This window comes from Myripristis murdjan, chromosome 12 (assembly GCF_902150065.1).
Source record: "Myripristis murdjan chromosome 12, fMyrMur1.1, whole genome shotgun sequence".
Classification (NCBI taxonomy): domain Eukaryota; kingdom Metazoa; phylum Chordata; class Actinopteri; order Holocentriformes; family Holocentridae; genus Myripristis; species Myripristis murdjan.
Window position 1 is genome coordinate 15,640,636 of NC_043991.1, and position 19,581 is coordinate 15,660,216.

At 41.0% G+C, this 19,581-nt stretch overlaps 1 protein-coding gene across 1 annotated transcript; it reads right to left on the bottom strand.

Annotated features, from left to right (window-relative positions):
• Positions 1 to 446: 446 nt before the first annotated feature.
• dmgdh (dimethylglycine dehydrogenase) lies at positions 447 to 18,602 on the bottom strand. The gene is made up of 16 exons (XM_030065497.1): positions 18,379 to 18,602; positions 17,864 to 18,032; positions 16,786 to 16,884; positions 15,850 to 16,014; positions 14,766 to 14,970; positions 9,015 to 9,263; positions 8,245 to 8,443; positions 7,942 to 8,111; positions 7,647 to 7,800; positions 6,364 to 6,529; positions 6,049 to 6,179; positions 4,673 to 4,890; positions 3,037 to 3,194; positions 2,857 to 2,916; positions 2,561 to 2,695; positions 447 to 1,459 (listed from the first exon to the last, which is right to left on the bottom strand). Exons 1-16 carry the CDS (start codon positions 18,498 to 18,500, stop codon positions 1,247 to 1,249), a joined length of 2,613 nt encoding a protein of 870 aa, XP_029921357.1. The 5' UTR covers positions 18,501 to 18,602; the 3' UTR covers positions 447 to 1,246.
• Positions 18,603 to 19,581: the final 979 nt, after the last annotated feature.

Here is a 19,581-nt window from a genome sequence, read left to right on the forward strand (position 1 = left end):
GTGATGTAACATTTCTATCCTGATGGGACTGGTCTCCTCCAGGATGACAGCACCTCCATCCACAGGACAGGAGGGCTCACTGAAGGGTCTGATGAGGATGAAGATAATGTAAATCATGACACTAAAGGCCTCACAGTCACCAGATCTCAACCCAGCTGAACACCAATGGGAGATTTTGGGAGATTTCTGCCTCCATCATCAAAACACCAAATGGGGGAATATCTTTTGGAAGAATGGAGCTCCATCCCTCCAGTAGTTTCAGATCTACAACCAGGGGCACTGAAGCTGGTTTGGAGATGCGTGGTGGCCCAACACCTGTTATGTCATTAGAATCACCACCACAGTCTCTCTCTCACACACACACACACACACACACACACACACACACACACACACACACACACACACACTCACACAACAGCGATCACAAGGCAGTGAAAGCAATGCTTTTTCATTTAATGATTTTAATCCAGGGTTTTTTAATACATTTCTTCCTGTACACGTTTCCTTACAAATTAGGTTTAAAAAAGACGATTTATAAAAAAATAGCTTGTGCATGTTTTGCAAAAGTTCATTTCTTCTTTTCTATTCTTGCTCCTGTTCCTTTTGCTTACTTTATATTTTGCCTACTGCTTGCATGCTTTGTTTAACCTTGCAAAAGCCCGCTGTGCTCTGAAGACTATGAGCATTGTCACCAATTGTCTTATTACCAACACCCATTAAGAAACTCTTGAATAAGAATTTCAAAATTTAAACACAGCTTCAAAAAAAAAAAAATTCAACTGTAAACCGTTAATTTCCATGGAATTTAAATTATTCATCAATTGCAAAATACTGTAAGGTATTATGCTTGTAAGACATCACATAGCAGTAATTATATCTCAGTGTCATTGAAAAACACATTCATACGGTTTGTTGTACAGATGACTGTGCTGCTCATTCTCACATGATGAGAATTAGGAGCTGTTTTAGCAACTTCTTCCTTTCCAAGTGACCAGGCAGAGACAGGAAAATGTGAAAATGTGGCAAAGTCACTGTCACCAACTACATGACTCAGCACAAAAGCACCTCGGTACATGGACCACACATTAGGATTTTTCCCCCCATCACTACTTCAGCTTTTTCTTCATCACAGTGCCATATATCTCATTCATATTAAATCACAGTGAAATGGTTGATGATACTAGTTCATAATTAGCTTCATGTAGGACGGCGTGTGAGCAGCTGGCTGACAGCTGGCCAGAACTTATGCTTTGCCCTTGGCCTTCTTCTGCAGCCGGGTCCTTGTGGGCTCGGTGAGGACTAAGGGCTCTTGGACCACCATGGCGGTGTACTTCCTTCCCAGCAACTCCACCTCCACCTTCTGGCCGATGGAGCAAAGCTCCATGGGCAGGTAGGCGAAGGCCAGGCTCTGCTGGGTGCTGTAGCTGTAGGCTCCAGATGTTGTGTTGCCAACCACCTGAAGAGAAACGAGGACACCGGTTAACTGGCGGTCACCAGGAAGTTAGTGAGTAAGGTTTAAAGCATGGCACAGAAGTTGAATGATTTAATTAAAGGGTGAAAAACACAGAGTTGTGCATGGTGATAGGATGGGGTGATGGGTGGAGATCAGGCAAGAAACGAATCAAGACAGACTGACAGTACATCACTGAGTAGCACGTGAGCCTTTTTCACAGCAGCCAATCTGACATGAAATAGCAGGTAAACACAGGTGTTACTAATGATATTAACTAAGGGTCTTCTCCATTGAACTACTGTTTATGTTGGCTCACTGGAAGGACTATGCTCATATGGAAACGATTCTTAATGAACGTCATTACTAACACCTGTGTTTACCTGTTATTTCATGTCAAAATAGCTGCTGTGAAAAATAATGCAGCTGCCATTTGTTTGAATGGGTTTGCCCCATTTATGCCTAATTCAACAGGTTAGTGTTAAAGCCAGGAGTCATAATAAATCATCAATCAAAGTCATTTGTCTATTGCTATGTCATATTTGATATGAGACTGTACATTTTAAACATGCATGTAGCTAACATTAGTATTTTTTTTTATTGATGTTAGCTCATGGCTTTAGGCTTTATGCAGCTGCTGGACAGTCTTCTGATGTTTTGAGACCAATGACAAGAACAATTAATATGCACACTGGATTAAAAATACCAGTCTGCATTATGTGAAGTGTGTTTTGTTATACAGTCAGACCTCTGACCTGTCAGGCTTCAAACAGCAGAGGTGTAGTGGTTTATAGAGGGATTTTGCATCCTTGTTCCACTGATTTCAATATCAGTGGCACCAAATTCTGGCACCAGGGCAAATTTGGGATACTGTTGCTATGACGTACTAGACAATCCTTGTCAAAAAAATGAAATTTGCATATAAAATACAGGAAAGCAACATTATGCAAGGTATTTTCAAGTTTTCAGCGACAATGGACGTGTTTCCTCATAAAATTGTCTGCAACATGTTTTAACAGCTAAAAATAGTACGTTTAGAGTTGCATCCCACTTTATGAACAATAATAAGAAGCATCCAAATCAGTAAAAAGTTTTGGTGCTGCTAACCTTGCCGTTGTGCCAGACAGTCTCGTTGCCCTCAGGGTCAATATCATCCGTATCCATGGTGATGTAGCACAGCTTCCTCTTCAGGCCTTTGGCTTTAATCTCCTGCAGGGCTGCCTTGCCAATAAAGTCAGCAGGCTGGGCAAACATGGAAATAAATCATGTTTATTCACCTGAGATTGCGACTTCATTCGTGGCCACAGGAGAGCCAGTCCATGCAAACTCGGCTGTAAACTATACAGTGTCTTTGCACTCGAAACATACAATGTATAAATAACTGAACAGTGGAAAAAACTCACCTTGTTCAGTTTGATGAAATAGTCTAATCCAGCCTCCAGGGGGTTGGTATCACAGTTCATCTGTAAAGAAAGACGGCCTTTCTTGAGATTCATGAAAATATTATAATGATAAGATAATCCTGATAGATGGATGTTGTTGTTGATATTATTATTACTGTGTGTGTGTGTGTGTGTGTGTACCTCGGCTCCCCAGCCTCTGAAGCCCTTCTCCAGTCTGAGGGAGGCCATGGCATAGGTGCCAAAATTATCAATGCCCTCACTTTGTCCTGCTTCCATGATTGCCTTGTAAACAGCTGCCAGATTCTTCTGCTCCATGTACAGCTCCCAACCCAGCTCACCTAAACACACACACACACACACACACACACACTTTAATTTTATAACCACAGACTTCCATTAGAGGGCTCTCTCTTCCTAAGTAATGTGACAAGGTTCTCAGCTTCATTCGTAAGGTGCCGTATACTTTGAGTCATGGCCACACTTGACTTTCCCCTGATATGCAACAGAATCTAACAAAATCCTTGAAAAACATTTCATGACACTAAGGCAAATCAGTAACTGGGTGGCCCTCAAAACAAAGCAATGAGAACAAAATTACTTTGTGTTTTTGTAACCACAGAGAAAGAAGCATTCATTAATAGTCATTATCGGTCAGACTTCATATTTTTATAAACAGTTTTGGTTTGAACATAATGGTGATCTAGTGCTTTTACATTATTTTCTGCTCATGTGGATGCACTAACCAGTTTATCCAGTTTTTTGTGAATGTATATGAGGTGGGCTAAATCAATCTGCTTCAGAGCCACTTTCAGGGAGGAGCACTGCCTGCACCTCCGTGTATCTCAAGTTGTTGGAACATCACTGTAAAGCCAGGCATTATTCAAACATGGCGGTGCTTTCATTGCGTTGTTTTGAAGCTGGTGCAGGAGTGGCGGCAGACAGACATGAGGCCAAGTTTGCCTCAATCACTCTGTCAGACACGTCTTTCAACACAAGGGGCTGGGGTTGGAATTAAAGATGGGTAGTGCCAATACAAGCTCCTGAGGCAAACTTCAACCGTGTGCCAGCAGAGACAGTTCCTCTGAGGTCATCTACAGCCAGAGGCACAGCAGCTCCTCCCATCTCTGTGTAAGTCAGCAGCACCACAACCTAACTTCTAGTTAAAGGTGCACGGTAGAAAACTGCCAGGGGTTGATTTACCTGAAGAACTTGCATAGTGCATGTTTGAAAATATAGTAAAATAATAAAATATAATATTAAAAATAATTTGAACAATAGATTGACAGACACTCTATACATTCCTCCACTCTTTTCCTCAATCTGGCTCAAAAAATACGTTGGCAATGTGTCACAAAAGCAGACTACATACTAATACTAATCAGTATCTACTGTTTTGGCAGTATGATAGACATTCGCGATACTGAACCATTTTTTCTCAAATGACATGTGCACTAATGGTGGCATCATGGGACCTACATCATGTTCCTCCCTCTAGGCAATGCAATGCAATGTGGGACAATAGCGTGCATTAACGGCACATAAATTGAGTATGTATGACATTCTTAAGTATAGTGTATTTTAACACGCTATAATGCACAACATACTAAAAACTTGGTGAGAATAAGTAAGTGCCATACTTTTGGGACATGGTTTCAAAATGACTCATCAGAATCCAAAGGGATGTCACGCCCCCTTTATCCGCTGGTATCTACAGTCTATTCTTTGACAAGGTAAGTTGTAAGACAAGAGGAACTGTTAAATTAAGACATGTTTTAAGTGCTGATATAAGGAAGCGGCTTTGTGGGCTGTACATTACCAGTGTAGGAGATCCTGATGGCTCGGAGAGGAGTGCCAGCGAGCTTGATGGACTTGCAGTGGAGGAACTTGAATCCGGCATCACTCATGTCCTCGTCTGTCAGTTTCTGGAGAACCTTACGGGAGTTTGGTCCAGCGACACCCAGCACCCCTATGTCATCAGTCACGTTGCTGATGTCCACATCATAGCCACCTTCTACAGCTTCTCTCTCTATCCACCTGAAATTGATTACATTTTGCATTTTAGGTGCATTTCATGTCATTTGTACACATAACTAATGTATATCTACTATTTCACAGGTATATATCAGTTCATCTCCATATGACAAAGAAATATTTATGATATTATACATATTTCCACATTTCAAAAGAGGCAGTGTGTTCTGATTTATATAGAGTTGTGTGCCCCTTAGACTACAGACCCTGCTGATCTATAGTCCATTCCCATTACCACTGGGAGTCGCCATGTAGCATGGAAATCTAATATGAGTCCTCAGACTGTGGGTGATGAATGTTTTCATGTACTGTTTCCCAATTGGAGCAAATGTGGGGGCGTTGCATTAACAGCTGCTATAGGGTTTTAGGTTTCTGGCCCATAAGATACTTTACTGTTACTTTGTGGTTCATGCTGTGAGGGGAGTGTTTCGCAGCACAGCTTCAGATTTGACTATGAGCTGCAATTCTATTGTGCTTTTCTAGTCAAATTAGAGAGCTGCTTTGCAAACTGGTGGTTTCTCCGTGAGAGAGAGACGTTTTGGCCTCCTGATGATCATGAATGATCATGTATGTTATGTACATGGGAACTGAACATTGGACTCTTACTCTGCTAGACAGTGTGTCTGTGTGTTTGTGTGTGTTTGTGTGTTTGTGTGTTTTGGAGCAGTGGTAGATGGGGGTGAGGGCTGTTGTTTCCTTTAGAATTTTAATTCCAAAGTTCATTTTGATTTTTCTGCAGTGGAAACCTGTGTCGCTCGATTGATGTTTTTTTTTTTTGTTTGTTTGTTTTTTTTGATTCTGAGATAAAGAACCTGGCATTTCTAATCAGTGAAGGTTTGAAAAAGTCAATACTGAATGTTGCTGAATACTGAAATCATTTTAGCAAATTGCTGCAGCCCTAATACACTGCACCTCTGATGCAGCACATGAACCGCCTCATGTCGTCAACATGCGACTGCATAGATAGCAATGTTTCAAATTCAGTATATCCTAAGGACAGTTACCATTAATATTTTGCTGTATGCCGTTTGCTTCATTTAGCAGAAAAAAAAATCATATCCAAGGATAGCAAACAGCTAATGTTGTAGGTAAGTTAACTAATGCTAGCCTCAGTGGTTTCTACTGGAGCGAGAAATGTATGCACAACTGGATGCATCCCACCTGAGGTCATGGAGCTCTGAGCCCGAGCCTGTGATAAGCAGAAACTCTCCTGGTGCCAGCTGGGTGATGGTGACCTCAGCATACACTTTCCCAGTCGGAGTCAACATGTGGCTGATATTAGTCAGGCCCACCTGAAAACACACAGGGCGAGGAGACAGGAACACACACACACACACACACACACAATTTGTAACTTGATCTGAACAAAGTTGAAAATTTTGTCATCAGAAATTATGAGTCAAAAATTACAGTAAGCAAGAATTCCCCTAAATGTTTGACAACAACTTAGTTCGACATCATGTATGAACATTAAACCTTGGGCATGGTGTTGGCAAACAGGCGATCCAACAACTTGTGCGAGTCCTTCCCCTTCACGGTGAACTTGCCAAACGGTGTTAGGTCGATCACCCCCACTTTCTCCATCACCAGCTTACACTCTCTGCCGACTGGTCCGAACCAGTTGGTACGGTGGAAACTGGGCCTGTAACACAGCACAGCAACAATGCTCTTTTCTCATTTAGGTGCAATTATCAACACAGCAGCCAGCTTCCTCCAATACATTTCTTTTACTGGCGTCAGTGCATAATAGTCTAATGCAAACAGCCATAAACAATTGCTTGTAAGACTTTAGGTTGTTTAGCATATAAAAATATACAATGTGGCACATAGCTGCAAGGGATTAAAGATTAAAAATGACTGGTGATAAAACATTATATAATAAAACATGTGGCCATACACTGCCTATGTATTATAAATGAGGAAAACTCGCAGATATGAGTCACGCAGGCAGCTGGTATAGGCCAATTAGATTCTACAGATTAGATACTTTTGGCAAAATCCCCAACACCTCAAGCATCATCTTAAGAAATATATGTAATTAAGTACTTTCAAATAATGTCATTGTGCGTATTTAGAGAATAAGATTATTCACACTGCCAAGTTATGTCCAGAACAGTTACATATGCATGTGCTGCTGGACATTTCGCAGCTGTCTTGTTCTTCCAGCTTGCTGCGATATCTTAATGCTGCCATTGTGCTGCTGCCGGCAGGGAACACTTCAACTACGTGTGCTGAGCTCATCTCAGCACCGCCTCTCAGGGTTGGCTGATGCATTCACAGGATCTGTGTGTGTGTGTGTGCGGCTTCTGCTCTCTGCTGTGCTACCAGCAGATAAGTCAAACTGGATAGACGCCCTCACATCTCAAAGAGGAAAAAAAATAGAGAACACTGTGTCCTCGAACATTTTAATCTCATGAACACAAAGATTTACTAGAGCAGGCCAGTGGTCCATTCCACCCTTACTGCCCAAAAACCCTGTGTGTCTATGTCATTTCTATGTGTTCTTTACTTCACCACAAAGGATGGCACGGTATGTTTGTGGTATAGTGCAGGAATGTGACATGCCTGGCTTACAGGACTGCTGGGCCATTCACACATCAAAAGAGAGCACAAAAGTGAGCTGAGAAGCAACAGTATACACAGCAGTTAGGAGGGGTTGTGTTCAACAAATCCATATGCATTACTGTTTGTTCGGCCTCCTAACAATCAGCAAGAGAAATTTTTTTGGCAAAGAATGCTCTGCTATCTAGATGTCTTACTTGTATCCCGTGTCATCTCCAGGTTTGTAGAACCAGTGTGGCTGTTCCCAGCCGGCATGAAAACCCATGGAGGCCTTGTCCTTCAGCAGCTCGTACAAGCCACTTGTGCGGGACGTTGGGCGGCCTTCAAAACGCTCCTCCTTAGGATAACCCACTGGAGAGACCAGCAGAGTGAGGAGGGCAGAGAGAGGAAAGAGTAAAAACTGAGGGGTTTGTGTAAACAAATGGAGTCAGTCGTCACCGACTTGGTTTGTTTTAGGAGGAAACGAGCGGGATCCTCTTCTATTCATCTTACCCACGTTGTTGAAGCCGTATGATTCTCTCGCTTTGGCGCACATGTAAGGCACATCGGTCCATTTGCCATAGCGGTTGGGGTCACATTCAATCAGGTCATAGGGCGGCTCTCCAGTCCTAATCCAGTCACTCAGGAATTTACCAATACCGCCGGCATGGATCACTCCATACCTGGACACATGTAGTCCATGCATTGAGCACTTTGAGTCAGCCATCTTATCCTTAGTTGAGATTAGCATTGAAACAATCTACTTGTGTGCTAAACCAATCCCAGTCTTGCGCATTACCATCCTTCCAAACATACCCAAATCCAATGGCGGTCCAGTAGTTGCGTGCTCCATGGTGTGGCCCAACCATGGGCAGCAGGTCAGGGGTGTATGTGATTGGTCCAGACACAATGTTGATGATGTCAGCATTCTTCAACACAGGGACCATCTCCATGGCCATCTCAACATGCTCCATAATCCTATCCAGGTCTGACTCAAACAGCTCCTTACCGAAACCTGCAGCACACACACATACAGTCATAAAGATTGGTAACAAGACAGACAGAAAGACAACCATAAAAATAGGAAGGACAGGCTAACCTACCAATATCTTTTAGGCCAGTAAATTCATTTTAGGTCATTTTAGGACCTTCTGTCATTTGACTAATCTCCCCAACACCTGACAACCCCAACACCTAAAAGAGCATATGTAAGTGTGATTAAAAGCGCAAAATTTACATGACCCAGTTTCCTCCATAATTTAGATGCAAGCCTGACTAGTGAGCCATAATCTTCTTTTTTTGATGAGCACAAAATAAACCCATTAGCAGGCATTCAGTGGATCTAGACCAAAAGGTTGTGCACATCCCACTCTTTTAAGGAAATAATTTCCCAGGATTTTTAAAGGACATATTAAAGGACTTGCATACATGTAAGTTGTCGCTCCCAGAAAATCATCTTAGAATGATTCAAAATGAGTCAAGTTGCCAAATAGCTCAAAATTGTGTGAAATTGGCCATGAGTGGAACACTAGTCTCTAAATTTCCAGGGAGTCCAGGACGTGTGGCAGACTGGCAGACAGACTAACCTGGAGGCACGCCGTCTCTGACCCACGAGTCCTGGAGCACCATCTTCTCCATCTTTTCATACGGTCCAAACAGCAGGCCATCTCGCTCCTGACGGAGATAGTAGGAGCCCTCCAGGTCCCTGATCACAGCAAGCTCTCTCTTCAGAGCCTTCACCTCTGGCAATGTTGATGTCACTACATACTGATGATGCACTGGGATGGTGGGGTGTTCAAACCCGATCAGTTTGCCCACCTCCCGGGCCCAAAAACCTGTCAACAGATAGATATGTATTAGATAAATTAACAAATCACAATACCACTGAATTTTATCTTTGATACATACATTCCAATGGACTATGCCAGTTCTTTCTTTTATTAAATTCACAAATAATGAAAACAATGTAATGCCCAAGACTGACATGTGATTTCATCTGAACAATATTTGCTTAAAATATTGGTTGCTATTTAGGTTGTATAAATAATAAGCATGCACTGTGGGTCTTCAGCAAGTAATCAGAAATTATGTGAGTACATGCGCCACGCCCTGTGATTTTAACATAAACCAAGACTCTGCCAGAATCAGCCTACAGACAAAAATACACAAACAATCACACATGCACAACCACATCCACACACACACACACACACACAAAAACAAACACACACTTAACACCCAGTTTGGCATGCAAACATCACATTGTTGATTTAATGCCAACCACAAAGATGGAAAAACAAACTTAAGAATAGATCTTTTCAAAAGCACACCGACACTATAGTTTTATCATCCAGACATTTAGGAGAACAGAACAATAAAAACAACAGCCTATAAATTACTGCGATACTACAAACAAATGTATGGTGGGGTTAAAGTGCTGATAGGAGCACATCCTTGCATTATGTATGTTTGAGGAGCTAGAGGAGTAATATTCCTCACCACAGCTCCACAGCCTGAAGCTGAAAACTGCTTCATGTGATGAGCCGCACTGTTACAGACGCCCAGGCTTCACACACACACTCTGACATATGAATGATGTGTCACTGACAATGTTGGCTCGAATAAGCTTACCAGCTGCCACTATTTTAGTTTTTGACACGTAGTACGAGACTAAATCAGTCTCAGTTGCCTCAGTGGCCTACAGTCATTTCCATTATGTAACAAAAGCGGTATTTCACTGACTGGCTCATATTGTTGCAGCATACTATCTTTGTAAAGTACAACGAGAAGGAAAAGACCAGGGGTGGAAGCAACTAATTACATTTACTCATGTTTCTGTAACTGAGTAGCTCTTTTAGCATTTTTTTTTTAAGCAGTGGTGGAAAGTGTACTACAGACTGCTACTTAAGTAGAAGTGCTGTTACTTTGTTGATATTACACTTAAGTAGATTTTTTACAGCAGTACTTCTACATAAGTAAAAGTCAAAAGTAGCTCATTTAAAATCTAAAAAACTAGATTCTTATAAAGGTGCATTGCGCAAAACTGCCGAGGGTTGGCTAAAGTGAGGACCCTGTAGACTCAACTAACAAATGTGGAATTGTGCATGATAGGTTTTGTACCAACATTTATTTTGCACTGGTCAGGGGGTACTTGGCTGAAAATAAATATTTCAAAGGGGGTACATTATTGAAAAAGTATTTCTGCTCTAGGCAACGTGAATGTTACCCAAAAATTCATGGCGATCCACCAATTAAATTTGTTTTGACATATCCACCCAGACTCTAACTGCTGACCGCCCGACCAACACAATGATCTAGGCCCCCGCCTCCAAGTAAGGAAAACATGTACATGAATGGCTCCTTTGATGATTTTACTGCCATGTCAACATCTGTTCTGTATACTTAGCCACCTATATAGTAAATCATATTTAACTGCAAAAATTTTGCATAAGGGAATAACTTGGGATCAATGGCATGCACACTAACAAACTAGCATAGTACTCTAGTGGAGGCGTCACTTCAGGACTCCACCCACACAACATACGTTATGCTATGTGAATCTGTAATTGGGGCATGTGACCATACCCTAGATCAGCCTGGACCTTGAGCCCAATCAGCTGCTTGAACTGACAGTGTAAGCCAACAGCTTGCCACAGTCAGCTGGGGCCCTGAGAGCAAATATCGCTTAACACCTGCTATTGATTTCAAACACTATCTTCTGTTGTGTTACATGTGTTACTCCAATATGCGCTGCCATGCAAATGAAATTATCTATTTTCACTTCATCAAGGACATTACCCCGTATCAAGAGACAGTCTAAAAATTCTATGCGCACATTTAGCTGGGCTCTTTACCAGCATGTTTACCAGATCTCTGCACACAAGGCCAATTCACTGGGTTCCCAGGAATAGCGCACTAATGAATGTACTCAACATGCTCATATAAAGCTACCTTTGAAACAAGTTCTGCTATGTGTGCTTTAGCTGTCTACACCGTAAAACTCTATTTGTTTCCCAACAGGCTCAAGGACTCATGACCCCATATCGTAATGAGGCAAGTTCTTTGAAACACACTGCATCACAGACAAAGGTCTTTTTGCCCTCTTGATGATGTGATATACCTACATTCATTTTATGTGATGGAATCAAGAAGAGTACATTTTGATTTGGTACATGAGGCTGCACATTATGGGACATAACCTTTATTATTGTCTTGTAAATAGACATCTGCAATAGTGAAGCCTAAACTACCACTAGCTCTTGAGTCAAAGGACCGCCCCCCCCTTTCATTAATGGGTCACAGGGTCAGCACACAGAAAAAGATCCTATGGGGTGACATTCTAGGAGCCATGACCTTTGACCTTATTGTAGGCTTCTATTGGTCAATGTGCTAAACGCTGACATTGGGAATTGGGGGTACTGCCTGGGTTCCACATCTTGAGGTCTCACCAATAGAAAAAACAAAAAACAGACGTGGGGGAGGGAGATGGTGGCTGAACAGGCAAACTGGTTAAGGTTGTGGAGGAGACCTCTCTTTTCTAGAAGCCTAGAAAAAGAGAGTTAAAGTAAGAGGAGAGTCAAAATAAAGAAGAGGGAAGGGGGAGAACAGTTCAGTGGGGTTCAGAGAAATCTGGTGAACAGGGAAGGAGAATGGCCCAGATTCAAGTTGTCTTCCAGGAAGGCTACACCAGTACATTAGGATCTGCTTTCCCATGTAAGTTATTTTGGCACGAACACCCTCCTCCCCTATCACCACTCCCCTCAAACCCCTCACCACCATGACCTGCATACACAGATACAAAAAAAAGCAATGCCCAAAAGTAAACTCTTCAAAAAGTTTGTCTTGCATAATATTTTCAAAAGCCTTAGCTTGCTACTCCCCAGTTACAGATTAACTGCACTAACCCCCTTGATGCAAAGAAAAAAAAAGTTTCATCTGCCAAAAAAAAGCCACTTTTAGCATTGCAAAGAAAGTTTAGTCAATGTACTGTGGGGTGCAAGCAAGAATGAACATGCAAAAGTGCAATAACATATGCACATAAAAGTACACTCACACACTAGTAATTAGCAGGGTGGATACTGAGGTTCTGCACAGTCAACTCCCAAACAGGACTATTGCAATGAACTTTGGTAAAAGCCATAGCTCCTCTATTGGTAGTTTTAAAATGGATCAAGCTTTAATAAACCATTGCTAGTATAAACTATTTTCCTAAATTCTAAATTTACACCCTTAAACTCCTCCTATGGACTTTTATACACTGAGTGAAAAGCAGTAGAGGACTGTGATTGTAAGTTTAAGTACTGTATAAAAGAGGTAATGTTGATACAAATCCTCTAAGCCAGGTTAAATTGCAAACACATGAACTCTAGTTTCATGGAAGAAGTCCTGTGGAAATTCAATGGATTTAAAAGTTTGTTCTTTTAAATCAATAAATAAACAATCAAAATGTGCATCAAAATGTTGAACATTCTGTCAGGAGGTGTGTATGTGCAGCTGCTTTAGGACTGGATGAAATCTGAACTGCTGGCCTGTTTTCATTGGCTGAGGGACAAACTGAAGGCAAAGGACCAGAGAGCCCTACACCATTAATGGCTGCAGCTAGGCTAGAGAATGGACAAGTTGCAGGATAAAATATGGAGCAATAAAATGTGAATGCAGCTGTGCAACACATGCTCTGCAAGACCTGATCTATATAATCCTACTGACAGACTGCACTATACCCACCAAAGTCTCAGTTTAGGGTTCATGTGTGTGCTATATAAATGATTTTCAAGCAACCATGAGAAAGTTTCTGCATTGCAGGAACTACCAAATACTGATATGCATGTACATCAGGATGTAATTCCTATAACTTCATATTAATATCAGCTGCAGTTCACTTGTAACTGACTGTCAAAAGCGAGAAAAAAAAAAGTTGTCTGGAGGCCATCTGAAAAACATGTCAGGAGGAAACTTACATAATATCATCTAAAGACTAAGAGAGAAGGGAAAGATTGAAGCAAAATTCCTGAACCTTGCAAAATAAATAGCAGCCGCAAGGGGAAAAAAAAACATTTTGCCAACAAAATCCCCCTAGAACTGGTATGACCCAGTTCAAGCCAAATCACCTCCTGTATCTGAACTCTGTAGACACTGGCCATCTCGCTCAAAGGTCCTCGGCTGCGGGGTATCCACAGATAATATAATTTACCAATGAGGGAAGAATGAGCTGGCATTCGTAAAACCTTTGTGTGCAGGTCTCATGTTTTCTTTAAATGACAGTTTAAATCAAAGGGACCAATAGCCACTTAAACAGATAGAAAACATGAACCATGGCCACTAGCAAATAAAATTGTTGGGTACTTATTTGATATTTTTCCCCACAGAAAAAAAAAACAAAAAACAATTTGACAATGCCTGGTTTTAAGTGGTTAATATACCATGACAATTACAAACTTAATTTGATTAAGGGTTATGTGTGGACATGTGGACATGTACTGTTGACTCATTCCCCTTCTTTATTTTAGATGGGCAGTAAAATATATGTACCTGACTCATTGGCCAATAATACTTTCAGTGTTGCATTCATTTTAAGTTTTCAATATGCTACTGCATATGAGAGAGAGAGAGAGAGAGAGAGAGAGAAAGAGAGAGAGAGACTACAGACAGAGGTGAAAAGGAGGTCATTCATGCAGTTTGTATCCTGAAAAGTAGTCACAGGAGTGCTGTGGTCTCTTACTTAGCTCATCATGATCCCTATCCCTACATAGTCATTTTAACACAAGAGTTGCAACCTCTAAAAGCTGGAAAACTATAAATACAGTTCAAAAGGTGTACCAACCCATGTTGGTACACAAATATGAAACTTGTTAAAACAGGGTATTTCAGTTCAGTTCTTCAAAATACCCTCTGAATATCTGCATGGCTGTAAAAACAAACTGAAACAATCCAGCTGTCTGATCCACTTATTTCAAAGTACGGAAATGCTCTAAATAAGCTGCCCTTCATTACAGTGAGTCAACTCTAATAATCAGTTCACAGAGCATAGAAAATGACAGGGGCAATTAGATGGCAATCCAGATACAAGGGAACATGGACATTTTAACAGTACTAATTGAAATGTGATGGAATCCTGAAACAAATTTTTCTGGTTTCTGCATTCTGTGTGAACCGTGTCAAGTCAACCACTTTGCGACCGCTGTGGTGTTGCACAAATTACAGAACGGGGTTTTGAGTTCAGAGCAGACGTGTCAAGGTTTATCAGTTTTGATAATTATTTTAGCGTTCAGCCAATAAAAAGCATAAAAAACACTTATAGTGAATGTCTGGCTTGAGCATATATGTGAAGGATCACATACCTGTTGCATTAACAATGCGGTTTGCACGGATTGTTCCATGAGGAGTCTGGACGTCCCACTTGCCATCGGAGGTTGGGGTTAGGCCAGTAACAGGGGCTGGGTTGTAGATCTGGGCACCATACATACGTGCCCCAGCAGCCAGAGCCATGGTGAGAGAGTAAGGGTCAATGTGGCCGTCTCCTGGAGTGTACAGGCCTGCTATCACCTGTAAATGTACATTAACTTTAATAAAGCACATCAACAGATACATCATATTCACGACATTTAGCGCTAGTACAATCTGGCCGTTCTTGACTCATCTTTCAAACTACAGCATGAGCTAACTACATGTTACTCAACTAATCCATGAATTTACACATCCTCAATTATGGCCATTGAGCCCCAATATCCCAATGTTACATTTTGTCTCAGATGCCAAGATACACCTGCAACATACCAATTTGCACAAAAATTTGATTCTAAACATGATGCTCATGCAAATGAAAATATGTTGCTATATCCCACTGCAGTATGAGTGTTATTAGGTTCAAAGGACATGTTTTGCTTTTTAGATTGTTGTTGCTTTTTAGCCAGCTACTTCATTTATGACAACTTTGACTCAGTATGTGCAGATAAGCCAAAATTCTGGCATGAACAAGAACAGATTTTAAAGGAGGGGATGTTAGTATTTACATTTATCTATACATTCACACTGAAATGAAGCTGTCAACTGGGTTTTCTGGGCTAACAACTCTAATGACAGGCCATATTAGCTGTTAAACCTTACTGACCATCCATGCAATGCTGCAAATTTAATGGTGCACCAAATACTCGGCTACAAGTCATTACTACTGGGGAGACAATTAAATTCAAAACTGTGTGAGTATTATGGCTGTGATACTGCTGCTTTGTGTTGAGCCAGAGTTAACCAGTAGCCAATCCAGAGCCTGCTTGATACTTGATACAGAGATATCCCACTTTGATCTGATCTGATTAAGAATTTCCCAGTTTGGGATCAATAAAGTAAATCTATCTATCTATCTGTCTATCTATCAGCCTGCTACTCTCTAGTGTTTCGGCCTCTTAAATTTTAGTTCTTACATACCTTGTCCATGTTAAGCAGAGGGAAGAGCTCTTGGACTTTTTCTGGTCCGATCAAGAACTGCGGCGTCGGATGCCAGTGTGTGCGGGTCATTTGGTACTTCAGCTCATCCACTCGAACTGGAGTAGAGGCGATACGGACGCTACCTGGCTGGTGAAAGCCGACTGCCTGCAGAGAAAGTACAACACAATAATAAAAAAACATGAATAGTGATCTATATTTGTACAGTAACTTTCTTACAAACATACTGCTGCTCACTGTGCTTTCTGGTCATAACAGATCTAAGCCAAATGTGAAATTAAAATAGCAAAGAGGGCTAAAAGAAGATGTTTTGAAGTAGCTGAGGTTTAATGCTCTCTTTGAACCTTTCTAAACTAATAAAAAGCTGTTTGGGTGATATAATTTATGCAATCTAAAAATACAGCTAGGTTTTTGGCCAGGGGCTTCAGAATGGATTTCAGTTGTACCCTTAGTTTCTGTGTAGGTTATTCTGTTCCAGTAATTAGTATTTCCATTTGTCTTTGTTCAGCTTTAGGAAGAGAAATCCATCCATACATACAACATATTAATGTCATTAGTCCACGTTCGCTTATCAATTTTGGTGGCAACCTCAATTGATACAGAAATATATAATTATGTGTCATCTGCATAGCTAATTCAAAAGTCTGTCAGTAGCTGTGAGAGCGCTCTGAGTTGGTTTTGTTTATCAGTAACAATATTCATGTGCTATCTTCCTCCATTCTCATACAACGTTTTGATGATTTAAGTGTAAAAGTTACCTCATTTCTTTCAGGTGATTTGTGTTTATAAGTAATATTTTGCAATGGTTTCCACTATTTCAGTGATAAGGTTATTTAAGGAGGATTGAAAAATCAGTTGCAAGTATTGAGCAACACACAACACAAAAGAAAGCTGTAAAAGATGTGCAATATACGTTACCTGTCCTGTCTCAGCCTCAAGGCTCTCATACAGTTTAATGCTGTAGTAGTGAACCTTCTTAAGGTTGATCCCTGGGTGATAGTAAGTTGTCAAACCTGCCTGCAACATAAAAGAAAACAATCCCCACCCTGAATGATAACTGCACACAGACAAAACATATACATTTATCAAGATGACAGAGATATCATTCTGTCAATTAAACAAAAGCAAATGTCATCAATTTCACACCAATATTTGTTCTATCAGTAATTATTAGAATTAGCACTTAGAATCTAATTATTACATTAAGACAGTGTTCACCAAGTTATTTATATCATTTGAGTGTATTACGTAAGGTCAGTGGATCACACCATCGGGTATGTAAAATGTAACATCTTTAAGCACTGTGAGAAAAACTGGATGTGTAGTTTTCCCATCTGACATGAGGATATTGTGTTTATGGCATTTCACAGCAGTGCCTATAAGAGGAATGAGTGTTGCAGATGGGCAAATAAATAAGTGGGTCAAATTTTAGGATACCTCGGAAGCCATACAGTGTATTGTTGACAGCTGCCCTCATTGGGTATGATTAAGCAACCCTGCCAGACAAAGCTATAAACACCCTCACTACAATCTGCTTATGAGACTGCCAGAAGAAAACGTCTCAATGCTCTTCTGTGGCTCTGGTGCAGCTGTCATTTGCAACATAAGCAGCTGCAGTCATTCTTTCTCTATACTAAATGCCAAACTTCAGCACTGCTTTCACTGGTATCTTAAAAAAAAAAAAAAAAAAAAAAAAAAGATAAATAAATCCCTGTCCCCTTTCTTCCTCTCAAACACCCATCACATGTTGTCTCAAGGTCTGCAGCATGGGTGTTAATCCAAATACAGGAATGTCTAAATAAGCTATCTATGAAAATGCCCCATAATGTTAGACACCATTCATCCACTACACTACAAGCAGAACCAGTTGTTGATTTAACTGAGCAAATCACATTCAGATTTTTCTACCACCGTTGGCCTCTTAAATGCAAACTTTTGACCCCTAGAGACCTGATGCCCGCCCCACCACCAAAAAACACCCTTTTGCTAGACCTACAGCATGCCAGGTGGAACCAGCTGTCAGCTCAGACTTCTCCAGCAGGACCACATCCTTCATGCCACCTTTGGCAAGATGGTAGGCCAAGCTGACCCCCACACATCCACCACCGATGACAACGGTGTCTGCAGTGTCCTTCCATCGCTTGCCCAATACTGTAGATGCATCACTGAGAAGGGAAGGAATCATATGTTAATAAATCAGCAGTAGTGATTAATTACTCAGTTTAACAATCTGTGCATGGATCATTCACAATGTGCATGCAGCGTGAAAGGCTGCACAAAACATGGTGATGTGCCTGCATGGAGCCACCATATCAGCTGTGCAAAATATGTGCATGTTATTGAGCAACAATGGCTACAGTGTATGTACTTGGCAGAAAAGGCACTGGAGCCTATCCCACAATTTGCTTGTGTATTTGCTTCTTCCATCGCTTTTTGTCATTTGCACCATTTAACCGACTTGTTTAAGGCCAGGAAGAAACCAGGTGTAAGAAGTGCTTCTGGTAATCTCACCCCTCTCCGGCTTGTTTTCTTGAAGTGCAACATATAGTTCGCACAGGAAGGCGAGCGACTCCTCGGCACGCCACCAACTCCCTCCGCAGCTGAACGTTAATTACGTTACATATCCTAAACATGATTGAGACCGTAAAAAAGGACTAGTATGTACGACTTAAAGCATACCAAGCCCTCCTCTCACCAAACCCCCTGTGTTGCTGCGTAGTCCCAAATAACTCAATTTTGCACCACCAGACGCAACAACACGCCCACAAGCCAACAACCAAGTCAATTTGAGGAGTGAAACTTTACCCAGATCCACCCCGTGCAAACATCTCAAGCCAAGTCAGTAACCCTTTACGTGCCGGATCGGCCAATGTGATTGGTGTAAAATGAATGAATGAATGAATGAATGAATAAGCAAGCCTAAGCCCATCTTTAGTTTGGAGTTAGTTTAATGTAGCCTAAAAGCAGCTCTTGCTTGTTAATTTGTCGTAATGCATTGGTTGAAAGCACACATGGCCCCAATACATTTTACTTAAAGAGTATAATTCTTATACTAACAGCACAGATGCAGCCTGCAATCTTGCGGTTGTAAAGACAGAAAACCACAAAAAAAGCCTTCACTATGAGATTGGTTAGGTTGGTTATTTGTGACTGACATGTGGAATAATAAATCCCTCATCTTAATTCACAAGTTGTCATTTCCAAATGATGGAACAGTGAAATAGTGAGACATTTTTATCAGTTCCTGCTGGTCTCTGTCAGATCCAGTCTGAACGGTCTATACAGTTACAGAGACATTTATCTGTCAGTTGTCCTTGGGCCTTTTATTGCAACACAACCCCTAAAAACCCTCTGGAATATCTGCAGCTGGCTGGAGCTGGGACTTTTTGCTGATAACCTGAATATGTACTTCAATATGTTTCTATACATGTTGAGATGTGGAAAATTCAGTTGCTGTATGCATGTACATGAGGATATGCATGTATTTAGAAGAACCACTGGCACAGTTTGGAGTTTATTCGGTTTTCACATGTAAAAATGACCAAACAAGAGAGAGAGAGAGTACTTTACTTTCTAGCTTGAAATGGTGCTAAAAGTCATATGAGTACTGTTATGTAAATTCACTTACCGAATAATATTCCCCTTTAAAACAAAATTTCACAGAACATTTATTTTATTTAATTTGTCCACCTTGATGTCAATATGTGAACTATT